Genomic DNA, 13,203 nt, shown 5'->3' with positions numbered 1-13,203 from the left:
TGTCTCACATCATTGAAGCCTAGTATCTGCTCTTTGACAAACTCGTAAATTGAGAGATTGGCCAAAAATCATATTCAACATTTTATTGCTTTATTATGAAGATAATTCAAAAGCAAATTATAACCACAAATCCACGAGTGTTTGTTTGTTCAAACAAATGCAATAAGCTTATTTGCATCATCTGCTCACCCCTAATGATGGACACTGGCATCCAATAATCTGCCTCTCTTTCGTCACATGGCACATGTTTCCAAGCATGTCCGAATTGCGCCTCTGTAATCAAGCCTTTATAGAGAGGTGCGCACGTTAAACCAATAGGCAACAACGTTCGAAAGCGTCGGGCACTACTTCTGTCAACCTTTTAACGTTATGTGATAAATAAGTACAACCATGAACAATTGAAAAGCCTGAAAGCAAAGTCAGCTCTGCGCTTGAATAATAGTGAATGTGTTCGAAAGAGCAGTTAGGAATTAAACAATGTCTCTACTTGGGCAAGTTCATATTTTAAGTGAAGAATTCGATTCTAACTAAACCTTTCCTTTCGGCAAAAATCAAATTATCCCTGTATGCGTTACCGCTACCTTTTACGAAATATAGGAACGGTATTTGCACAATAAAGGTTGTTAAGAAAATGTCTCATAAAAATTGATGTAAAGCAATCAGGCTCATCTAGAATGTGCAACACCTATTTGGGGACATACCAAGTACGCCGATGAAGTTATGCCGTTTGACTTTCGAAACTTAAACATAATTTCATTTAGAAACAAAAGGTTGAATGACTTCCATGTTGATGGTGTCATCATAAAGATCTAAAATAGTTCCTCTTCAATAGAGATCCCATCAGCTCTGAAAGCGGCAATATATCCTCTTGTGGGAAAACTGACAAACGTGTTCTTGATGTGATCACGACCATAGGGACTGATTGTTTCATGATGAGACATCTCGCGCCAAAAAAGGGAAAGACAGCTTTAGTAAACCCGTTTTAAGGTTTGTTCTTGCTTCGTTGTAAAGAAAAGGAATTAGCAACCCTAGACAACAATTGATGTTAATGTGTTAACAATGCTGTTTTCCAACTCTGCAAGCTCTATCCTGAACAAGTTTTCAAACAAGAAATCGTGGTAAATTTGAATGAGACATTCAGCAACATCAAAAATCCAAAAAACTGGATTATTGATACCATCAAATTAATACTCATAGAAGGATGTTACTTGAGTTGTTTTCTTTCCAATGATATCACATTAGTAATGGCATATTGGGAAACCATTGGCTAGCCTCAAAATTTTAACCTGATTATTCTCACATCAAACTAAGGCAATCTTGTTAATTGGTAATAGCTCATTACTTGGAAATTAATTATTACCCTTGGCTTTCCAAGCTTTTTGGTACCCTTCATTTAATTTTGATAATCATTTGATCCCATTACTCCTATTGATGGTTCTATAGGGAGATAGGCTGCAACAACAAAACAATAAAGGCTGTTTATTGTATTGTTGTTTGAACAACTCATACATCAAGTTTGATGATAAAGAGTATGGGTTAAGAAGTTGGACTAGATTCCTTGGAAGGAAAAAATCAATTCAGTGATTTGTGTGGCGGCATTACTATCAACTGCTAGATCAGATCTCTCAACACTAGAGACACTGAAAATATTCAACTGCTTCTGGAGAAATATAGAACTAATATTTTCGTTAAAAAGGCAAAATATAAAAAAACAGGCCCAGTAATAAAGAAAATGAAATTTTTTATATGAGGTTTTATGATTAATTTTCAATTGAGTCAAAACTATGTTACTGAAAAATCAAGTTTACAATACTTTATCTCATGCATTTGTCAACTATCAAAAACTTACTAAAGACGGTGTTCAAAAAGCCCAATCAAGTTTCCAGAGGAATTCCCAAACACGGCTTGGCATTAAAAAAAATCCTAGGGAAAACTTTTATTTTATACTTTATTCTAGCCCACATAAAAACCTTCTATCCTAAAAAAAAATGTAAAACTAAAAAAAAAAAAAAACCAACTCAATCTGAACTAGGAGCACACTAAGTTAGGTCTAGAATATGATTTATGACAGCATCTATTTTACCGTTACATAGCTAAATGGGATTTAGTGGTCCAAATTTCAGCGTTTTTAGCCCCAAAATGCCCCAATTATCTGTTAATTCAGCTTCCCAAAGATTTAACATCGATTTTCATGATCACAAAAAAAAATTTTTAAATTTTCTTGCCTAATTTCAAATTAACTTAAACCTTATAGAACCATATCTAAAACCCTCAAAAAAGTAGATTTTTTAAAATTTATTTTAGAATCGTCACAAGGACATTTAGTTGGGCGGTCACTGAAAATTTCATAAATATCAATGAAGTCTTAAAGAAGCCATTTTCAATCAGTTTCCTCAAAGTCTGCAAGAAACAACCAATTCTAAAGCATTGTCTCCTGTATGTATTGTCTTAAGAATTCAAGTGAATGTGTAACTAAGTGAACACTTGATGGTTGTAAAACACATTTTCAAAGATTACATTTTAAGTGTGCTTTAAGTGACATTATAGGTATAGCATTTTAGCTATTGTGGGACTATGCAAGAAAAAGAAAAATAATCTTTTATTTTTGTGATATTGAAAATCGATATAAAATCTTTGGGAGATTGAAGCAACATACCCGGGGCATTTTGGAGCTAAAAACGATGAAATTTGGACCACTAAATCCTATGTAACTAAATAGCGGTCAAAATAGATGATATCATAATTTATATTCAAGAGCTAACTAACTGTGCTCCCAATTTGCATTGAGTAGATTTTTTGAAAATCTCAGTTTTTGGAATGATTTTAGGTATGTAAGTTTTTTACGTGGACTAGAATTCCATGAACCAATAAAATCAAGATTGTTCCCTGTGGTTGTTTGAGGTAGGAAAATGCCAAGATGTGTTTGGGAATTTCCATCAAAACCTTAAAGGGTGTTTTTACCACTGTGTGAAGTTAAATCGCCAGTTGTGTTCAAAAAAGGCTGTACTATATGGATTATTTTCTTTGCACTTTTATTTTGGTTTACTTGTGTTACAATATCTCAAATTGGGTGTTGCAAACTTTACTAAAGCCAATATTGCAACTTATTGAAATGCATAATCCTCCCAAAAGTCTAAATTTCAGATGCCACGAACTATTGACACTCTTTAAAAAAAATTGAAGACTAGTTAAAAAAAGATTGGTTTTCATATTTTGCCCTTTCCATTGCTTTATCTTGCTAAAAAACGTAGCCGAGATTTGAATAAATGCAATGCTAAGTTGAACTACATGAATGGTCTTGTTCATTAACAAGTGAAGTTCAGGATTGCAACAAGAAACGCGCCACTTGAGACAATGCTGAATTTCCTAAGTAAAAGCATGGGTAGCAAATGACTTGTCGAAATATTATAGTGCAACATATATATACCAAGAATAATGTTTTGATGTTCTTTGGTCTAAAAATTTGACAAAAAATGTCTAATTTTAGGATTATTAGATACCGAAACAGTTATTTTTGCAGGAATTTGGTCAAAAATGCCTTAAAATGACAAGGTATTTAACCTACACACTAAAAGAGGCACACACACTAAATGAGTACATCACCCTTATTTTACAATCTCGCTTAAACTCAAATCATTCGTAAGAAGTTTAATCACTTTTGTTTGTATCTGTCTTTACATGATTTCAAAAGTTTGAATTAAGCAAAAAAAGTAATGATTCTTCCCTACTAACCCTCTTTTTCCTTTTTTGGCCACTAGAGTTTGTTTAACTCCTACCTCGCAGTCCCTATTGACTTAAGATCCTGAAGGCTTTCTTGCAAACCTTGAGCTTGACATGCGGCAAGAGTGCAAAGGATTGAATAGTGTTGTGAATTGCAATATATTTTTAACGACACATCCAAAGAAATTTGCAAAATACCTCTGCAAATTTCTCACTGATACTTCAACTTGTCAAAATTTCCCCAATTTCTCAATGGAATAACCCATTTTGAAAGAAATACCTTTTACAAGATATTTTGTTGGATTGAAATTTTTACTGAATGACGTACACATGAAAAATAGAGCCTATTGGAATGAAAGAAGCCGCCAAATTAAAATCAAATGTTGCGAAATTGAAGAAAAGCGGCCAATATTTGAAAAATTTTAGTTTGATATTTACCCCACTCTCTTTCACATGGCACCCCACAAGAAGTCTCGGCTTATTTTACATAGGTGCCATTAGAATGATATCATATCGGGTATCAAATTTCTTGCTAAATTTGCTTTAAAGCCAATGGGGAACGAAGGAAAATCGGACTTGCTCTTTATATTATTAATATATATAAATATTGATAATAAAATTGCAGGTTTTTGAGGGCTGCCATTGATTTCAGTTGACATTTCAAGGCCAATGTTTTTAATCTCAGCCTCCAAACCTGGTCCCATAAGTTAAGTTTGCGGACACCCAAGCTTACCTCTACTGGGGATGGGATCCCTAGCACTTCAACTTTCAACTGGTTTTGCTAATCAAACTTTCCATTATTTTGGACGAGACCTGCAGAATGCTTTACCTTCATCAAATACTAGTGGAGGTCTAATGGCGTCGACCCAAGGGTCATTGAGCGGAATTCCATTCCATTCAAGGCTATATTACTCTTAGCAATCCAAGAGTAGATTTGGTCATGGATCTCTATCAGACAGCCGGAATTCTGACCATTCCTACTGAAAACTAATTTTGTATCATCAGCATAGGAAGAGATACTGACCTACTACTAAGCTCCTGAAGTGGAGCAATCAAAATAAATGATTAAAACGAGAGGACCTAAAATGTAGCCCTGAAGCTCACCCGGCTTGACATCATGTATGACATCTTCTATTTAGTTGTGTGATTTTTTTCCTTACGGGTCGGGTCGTTCATTTGCTGATTCAAATGGTTTTATTTTCAAAGCACATGGACTGTTTGCCACGCAAAGCATATTCCAATTTTGAGCTCATCAGCAGTTAAAAGAACTCAACACATCAGGGGCACAACATCATCAAACGAACACCACTTTGGTACAGTCTTATGTGTATTTGGTCAATGAAATAACATTTGAATGGTCTATTTCCAGAATCTCCTACCTACCTACGAATATTAAAGACTTTGTATCTGTCACAACTGGGCGCATAAGCTCAACAAACTCCTACCAATGTGGTTGTGTTAACTTTTATTTTTAGTTTGAATTGTTTTGAGAACTCACAACCTTGACCTGATATAGATGTTTGATAGAACACAACTTTGTCAATGCTACCGTTGTCGTACAAAGGCTATCCAATGTGACTGAAACAACATTTGATATGCAGGTGTATATGAAACTAACCCAATTACGGTCATGGACACATTCTAGAAATACGCTTATCTCTAACATAAAATGCCAAACATCAAAACATTTGGAAAAGATGCCAACTAGATAATTTCAGAGAGCGTAAATTATGATGACGTCATCAACTTCTTTTGAGAACTCAATTTTTACTCCTATTGTCACTGCCTGTTCCTGTGGTGACGTCGTCCTTGATCAGCCACAAGGAATGTGAGGTTGAGCGAGCGAGTGGTTCTGCCTCGAATTGTTTTTCTTTTGGCCACCCAATTAGTGTTGCCAAGTAGCATATCACCATTCCAAGAAATGAATGACTTGGAGAAGACCTCAGCCAAAAAGATGAAATTTAAAGTGACTTATACATCTGAAATCACTTTCATACATTTCAATTGGTCAACAAGCAATTAGTAATATGGCTGACATGATATGGCATTAGAGTGAGTGGCCCAACTTGGGGTTTCTTAACCTATTTCCAGGAATTTGTACATGTAGAAGATCCATGGAACTCACTCACGTTCGTTCACAGAGGAATGTTAGTGTGAGAACGTAATACGCAAAATCTAAGACCTTTCTGGTCTCTCTAATCCTTCTTTGATGCAGGAATTCCAAACGATTAACGTCCAAGTTTCCTATTTTGTGTTGTTGGCGGTAATTTGCTTTGAAAAAAACAACACAAGATCATTGCAGAAGTTCAACACGTTTCCATCATTTTCCGCATTAATTGGCTTATAAATGTGCTGGAGCTAGTAACGTTAGAACAAGAGTAAACAAATAATTTTCATTTCCTCATTTGTTTCTTTGAGAGCCAAAAAGCGTCATTAAATGCTTCTTTTTATGGAAAACGGTTTTCAGTGGTGTGGTTTTGACTCTAACCAGTATATTGTAGTCCTGACACCACTGACGGAAATATTAACCAATAATCATGGTTCTTTCTCATGAGTGGCCAGAGAATGAGTTTTGAGGCGCATGCAAACAAAAATGTAAGTTTTCACAAGCAAAGTCATACTTCGAAAACCAGTTATCAAAAATTGAAAATTGTATTGTCCGTTTTCATTGCTCCTTATACTTAAATTTTGCATTGGGATTCAGCGGCCTTACGTCACAAAATGCGAGTAAAATGTAAACAAGGTTGGTCATTGGTTGAAATTGCGGGTAAGCAAAGTTGAAGGAGCAATCAGAGCAATAACTGTCAAAGTAAAAAGGCGGGAAATTCAAACTGATAAAAATCGTCATTTTCAAGGTCGAAGTTTCACATGTTCCAGTCAATGATTTTGTCGAAAAATGTTACTACAACACGAATTTTTTGTAGCCATTTCAGAATCAATCACAATCAGAATCCTTTTTGCATCATACTCTGGGCTAGAGGGAAAAAAACCTTCAGACCAATACATAAATCTCAGGCTAATGTCGGCAAATCCCTTGTGTACTGTAAACTTGACGATGGCTCAAATGCAAAAACCCTCCAAATTGCCCCTAGGCTACATTTCACAAAAGATGGTTGCTTCTTTCATTAAATGATAATTTATCAAACAAAAGTTAGCGGCTAAGATTAATAAAAAAGAGAATTTTTTACCTAACATGACTTCACCAAAGAATCGGCCAAAAGCAAAGTTAGTCACCCTTGGAAAATGATGATTTTTTCAAGTTGCCGACCTCCAATAAATTCGGTTTACAACAAGTCTAGAATGTTAACACCTTAACATTGTTGGCTTTTCGATAACCTAGCGATGTTTGCTTTGAGTATATTAAATGCTTAGGTCAGGGTCAAGTCCAGTCTCTGCAAGTCCAACAAAAAGTCAAAAAATCCAAGGACTCATACAAGTTCAACAGTGGGCGGACTTGCCCCAACACTGAGAAATACTCAGGCAAGCCCTCATTCAACTCTCTTAGAACCGTAGTTTCTAAACTTCCTTCAAGTAAAAAAAGGGACTAATGGTCATTGAGTAAATGGCTACTCCTTGCTGCCAATTCGACAATCTATGACATAAAGCTGTTGTTCGGAAACGGCATGCCTGGTCTTTCTCAGCTTTAATGGGAGGGTTTGTCAAATGACACACATACAATCTGTACGCTCAGTTTCATTCAAGTGTTCATTTACCATCAACAGGGTAGGCCTTGTGTTTTTCTTCTAGACTCTTGGCTTCTGACCTTTCGTTGAAATTTTTCCAAAGGAGGGAGTGCCTTATGATTTCATTTTCACTTGCAGCTAATGCAATTCTTTGATAGGACAAGTGTGGATTTCTGGCTAAAATAAAGCTTCAGGACACTTGTTTTTAATTGAACTAGGATAGTTTATAGGGTCAATTCTTTGGCTTAACACCATGTCCTCCACATCCTCTTCATCTTTATTCAGATCTAAAAGCTCTATGAGCTTGCCCAATCTTTGGTATATTGCCTCTGCTGTAATCGGCGGTAATCTTGGAGTTTGAAGATCAGTGATGCTTGAAAAATCCATTTTGGCTATTGTTCCACGGACAGAGTGATATTTCAAGTTTTGCGGCTGACTCTGGGTCTTTGACATTGTGTCGTTTTCAGCCACTTAAGTTCAAGTCTCGAGCTCATAAACTCAATTGGATGATTGGTCTGTCATAAACTAAACATATTATTCAATTATAAAACGGATCTTAATATCCATGGGTACATGTCTTTTCACATATCATTTGCAATGAAAATAGAACATTTTTAATCGGGACGCTCCAACGTTTTTTTTTTGAGTTTTTAACAACTTGTACACATTCGGAAATCGGAATAATTTCCAAAGGCGAACAAAACTTTCCCTAGAAATCAAAGGCGAGATGTACTTATTCAGTGGGAACAACAATTATCCAAACTAACGCTCCTTTTGCCTAAACATCTGCCAATGCTCTTGTCTTATTTCCCTCTCAAACACTTCACTAATCAAAATGATGTCAGCAGATCCAAACCATGTCAGTCCGGATCCGGATCTCTCACCTTGCAGGTCTTGGAATCCAGGCCATTCAGGCGCTGTTCGTTGGTCCTTATCGTTGCCCAATACCCAACCTCCAACCCCATGTTCTTTATCAACGAGGTCTAAGAGTTGCTCTTCTATGGCAGGTGGAATGGAGGACCGCCATGCGGCCTCCGAGTATTCCCCTTTGACGGGCCTGGTGTACATTTTCAACTTGATTGTGGGCACAGGCGCCCTTACCCTGCCTGCCGCCTTTCACGATGCTGGGTAGGATAATTGTGTTCTCAAAGAGTGGATAGGTTTTGTTTCATATTCTATGAGTTTCTATTTCGTAGATGGGGCTTGAGTTCGGCCATCATTGTGATGCTGGCGTTTATGTCGTATTTGACAGCCACCTTTATGATTGAAGCCATGGCTGCAGCTAATGCCATGGTCCATTGGAAAAGGTAAGTTGGAGTTGATCTATCTTCCCATTCATAGCAGGGTGTTGAGCGGTTCAATGTTAATTCAAGGATGTCAATTATCCGGCGAATTAATTATCTCTGGGTTTTGTTACCTATTTGGTAAGCCGATCCGTTATATGAAAGGATTCGTTTAATGGGGCATTTACTGTCCTTTCTACTTGTGTGATTGAAAATTATTGAAATTCCCAGAAAGATATTCCTTGTATGGTCATTCTTACCAATTGATCTTATAATAAATAGCGTTCAACCAAGCAGAGGCAGAAACACATCAAAAATAACCAACAACCATCGGAATCTAAACAGCCTTTGCCCATTGCTACTACAGAATGATTTTATAGTTTGTCTTACACCAAGGCTGCATTCATATTTGACGTCGCGGAGTCTGATTTGAAATATGTGTGTTTGAAACAAAAATGACAGTCTAATGATTTCCTCAGCGATGCCCACCTATGCGCTCACATTAAAAAAAATTTCCGTATATTGACTAGTCAAATCTCTCCAGGATACAAAGGCTCAAGAAGTCTGGAGGTGTAGTCAGTGACGAATTGGTGGCCAGGACCCTCCAGACCATGGCCCAGAATGCGTCTTTCCCAGACCCCAATGGGTTTACCAGGTAATCAGGAGAGACATTCATTTGTATTCGATCTCAGAGTCTCAGAGGAAGGCGTGCTTCCAGATCGACGGACAACCTATTGGTGAACGACACTCTGGTGTCCGCCATGCCTTCCAGTTCAACAAGTGCCCCTCATTCTCGTCGTTCTGATAGAGAAGAGGATGCGGGCGAGAACGAGCCCCTCATTGACCGAGACATGATTGAACGCATTCCTCAAGCCGTCAGTTCTTATTATAACATTACCGAGGTCATCGAAATGGGCAAGATGGCATCCATATTCTTCAATAAGACAGGTAGGGAAATTCTCAGGCCGCATTCTGGCAGTCGTTTGTTTCTTTGGATTTTGTCATGAGATGAGAGGCAAAGACTTATTTGTTCAGCTTAATTGCAGTTCATGGTCTTAAATTGAACAATAGTCCTTTTCCTTGAGCGGAGGTAGCGCCCTCTACTTTGTTGAGGTGCAGACAAACAAACTTTGAAACGTGAGAATACACTCTAAGATGCCAGACTTTATCAAGTTTGTTTGTTTGTTTGTTTGTTCGGAGTCAGAAGACAGCTCTCTTGCTCGGTTTGCTTCTGATGCTGTGTGTCCCAATTAAGGGATATTCCCGCTCCGTTGTCACAACCAAACATGCAACATTAATTATTACCTCACCCTCGGGAATGATCGCAGGTTCGCCCATTTAAGCTGTTAAGGCAGCAACTTATGATGCAATTTAAACACCGCAAACACGCTTGGACTCGGCCCACCTGGGATCAAACCAGGATTTGCAAATTGGAAAGTGGTTGCTCTACCAATACGGTACCCCAGCAAGCCAGACTTTATCAAGGGATTATTGAATGAATTTTTTTTGCTCAAGTACTGCGATACAGTGAATAAGCCACCAATTCTTCTGGAAGACGTTTCAAATCCTCCATGAGTAAAATTCTGAACATGTAACGTATGTCGCTGGTATGCTACAAATATTTGATATACAGCTCTCTGTTTATCCGTATTTGGATGTCAAAAGTGTTTGCAATTTTACCCTTATAGGATTTGAAAAGGTCTCTCAGAAGGTTTGGTATAGTGTTAGAATAGATCAGCAATTAGTTACTCGGTGCAAAATACCTTGTTAAAGTCTGGCATCTTAGAGCCTATTCTCATGTTTTTATTTCAAAAGGACGTTGAATAATTAAAGACTGGTAAATGCATTGTCATTTTAGACACAGGCAAATAGTTTTAGCACATTGTTACACCACATTTCTCGGAAGGGTAAACTCACACGCAAAGTTACTTAGTATACTTATATACTGCTTGCAAAGTATCGAGAAAAAAAAGATGAAAGTCTACATGATTGCTCATTGGTATTTGTTTCAGGACGAACACTGTTCTACATTTGCATCACCATTTATCTCTATGGTGATTTGGCTATCTACGGAGCAGCCGTTGCCAAGTCTCTGCGAGATGTGGCGTGTACCTTCCGCCCTGCCAATGCTACATCGCCCTTCAACATTTCGGAAGCTGAGCCCTGTTTTGAAGGGGGTGAGATCAACCGCATCAATGCCTATAGGTAAGAAACTAAAGGGGAATGTCATTAGGTATTTTACCCTATTATTTCTTTTAAGACTAATGCAACGTGATTATCCGAATTTTTGAGAATTTGAGTAAGAATTTGAGGGTTATTGGTAAGGACAATTCAAGCACTGCCTGAGGTGCATAAAGTGGATGTGTTATAAATATAGGTGTAAAAAAAAAAGGTCGAATAGCTTTTATAACACCTTTTCCGACTTCCTAGGGTCTATTTGACTATTTGGGGGTCTACTCGATTTTTTCTAGCTTTTTTTGCCATTTTCACACATTCCGTCCATGGAGTAGGGAGGTGTCCCAACAAAGCTCAAAGCTGCATGGCGTAGACCTTCAGTTACGGGTCGAACAAAAAGCTTTACACAGCTCTAGTTATCCATTATCCACGTCTCGCTCTCCGTTTCTGATGTATTGAAGCCTACTCTCTAAGACCACTTGAACCTGATATTAATGGAAAGCTTTACATAAGCATTAATAACCCAAAGATAACTTCTTCAGGTTGACCAGATTCGTTCGATTTTGAAAGTTTTTGGAAAGCAGATTCAAAATTAACTACCTTTTTGGGCCGGTTGGGGGTTTGCTTAATGTCCAGAGGTTTGAGATTGGCAATCTAGCTTGTTGTACCTAAAATTCTAGATTCATACCACTCAGTGATTATTTTCCGCATATTTTATCGACCATTTTCCCAACTTTTTCGCCTTTTTTCCAGCTTTTCTAGTCGCTATTTTGCCAAATTTAGTAAACTATTTTTTTACAACTCTAGTTAAAATATTCTTTCTGTCTTCAATAAACTCAAATCTACTCCGGCAGAGTCGCTCTATGCGTGTTCATCGGAGTGGTCGGACCATTTGCATTTTGCAACGTACAAAAGACGAAGTACCTGCAGATCTTGACCACGATCATGCGTTGGCTGGCTTTTGGATGCATGGTATCCTTGGCGTGTCTTCGTTTGGCCGGAGGCATAGTGGCCAATCCACCAGTCACCAATGTTGCAGGTGAGTCATTCCTTCCATCAATTCTGGAAACTAATATTGCTATTTTCCTTGATGCACGGAGGTTGACCAGGTGGATAAGCTCGTGAAAACTCTTAGGGATTAAAAACGCAGTTCTGACCCAAATGCCAGCCACAACGTCGTAAAGCAGTCACAGTTTGTATCTTTTTAATTTGGAACATTTTGAATATAACAAAAAATGTAGGAAACTACTGATACGTAAAATAGGGAAACGCCGGGGGAAACACTGGAACATTAGGATAAAAATTGCGCCATTGCGCCTTCTGATGGTCCGGGGAAACTACCATTTAATTGTTGAAAAGGCATCCTATGCATTATGGAAATTGAAATTAAATCTTTTCAAGCCTGAAAGGCTGTTATCAAAAGATTCCTGTTGCGTTTGAATACCCTTTGAATAGAGAACACAAGTTCAACCAGATGGAACAAAAAAGCATTTTGGTAGCAAGTTCTGGGGATTCCATTTCCTGTTCCGGTTAGAAAAGCCCGTGAAAAATCAAACCAAATGAAACCCAATATCTTAGATTGGTGTGTTGGGCGACTTTCATTTCAAACTTCTTTTGAAGCCATAATCTCATTTTGTCTCAACCGACCCCTCGAAAATCATCATTCTAAATGACAAAAAGGCCTGTTCAACTGTATGTTCACTTTCAGGAATTCCCAATTTATTTGGCGTGTGTGTTTACTCCTTCATGTGTCACCACAGTCTTCCCAGTTTGGTGACTCCGATTTCTCAAAAGAAGCACATCTTCCAACTTCTTTTATCGGATTATGTCATTATATTGGGCTTCTACGTGCTTCTGGCTTTCACGGGGATCTTTGCATTTGCTGAGATCAACGATTTGTACACGCTGAACTTCCAGCCCAAACCCGGAGAGCCTTGGTTCTTGGCCTCAATTCATTACTTCCTGAGCCTCTTCCCTGTCTTCACGTTGTCCACGAACTTTCCAATCATTGCAATCACCCTCAGGAACAACCTAAAAGCTCTCTTCCTCACTGAAGGTAAGTGACCCAGCCCCCGGGGGCTCATTTCATGGTCATTTGATCCGGTAAAGCAACACAGGCTGGCCAGGTTTTTTTCAGCCAGCAATGCTAGCTCGTGCAAAATCAATGCTAAGAAAATGCTAATTGGAATTCGAAAATGCTAGAAAAATGCTACTCTTTTATAAGAAAAGCAAATTATTCATGGTGCTCATAAAGAACTTCAGTTTCACAATTCAATTATATTTGGCACTCTTTGACAGCTATGTTCAGGCGACATCTTGAAAATTATACTTTTAGAAAAAAA

At 37.9% G+C, this 13,203-nt stretch overlaps 1 protein-coding gene across 2 annotated transcripts in view; it reads left to right on the top strand.

Annotated features, from left to right (window-relative positions):
- Positions 1-7,333: 7,333 nt before the first annotated feature.
- Positions 7,334-13,203, top strand: part of LOC131891463 (transmembrane protein 104-like) — an 8,342-nt gene continuing 2,472 nt past the window's right edge. The window contains exons 1-8 of one of the 2 annotated variants that reach the window (XM_059241053.1): positions 7,334-7,443; positions 8,295-8,531; positions 8,600-8,710; positions 9,231-9,341; positions 9,405-9,634; positions 10,699-10,891; positions 11,716-11,900; positions 12,570-12,917. In XM_059241053.1, the coding sequence (XP_059097036.1) occupies positions 8,404-8,531; positions 8,600-8,710; positions 9,231-9,341; positions 9,405-9,634; positions 10,699-10,891; positions 11,716-11,900; positions 12,570-12,917 (1,306 nt within the window). In that variant the 5' untranslated portion in view covers positions 7,334-7,443; positions 8,295-8,403. Of the gene's footprint in view, positions 7,444-7,641; positions 7,722-8,294; positions 8,532-8,599; positions 8,711-9,230; positions 9,342-9,404; positions 9,635-10,698; positions 10,892-11,715; positions 11,901-12,569; positions 12,918-13,203 lie in introns of those variants that run through there. The other variant, XM_059241052.1, reaches the window with a different exon arrangement.

This window comes from Tigriopus californicus, chromosome 12 (assembly GCF_007210705.1).
Source record: "Tigriopus californicus strain San Diego chromosome 12, Tcal_SD_v2.1, whole genome shotgun sequence".
NCBI classification, from domain to species: Eukaryota; Metazoa; Arthropoda; class Copepoda; order Harpacticoida; family Harpacticidae; genus Tigriopus; species Tigriopus californicus.
Note: the sequence above shows the minus strand (reverse complement) of the source record. Positions and strands in the feature narration are given on the sequence as shown.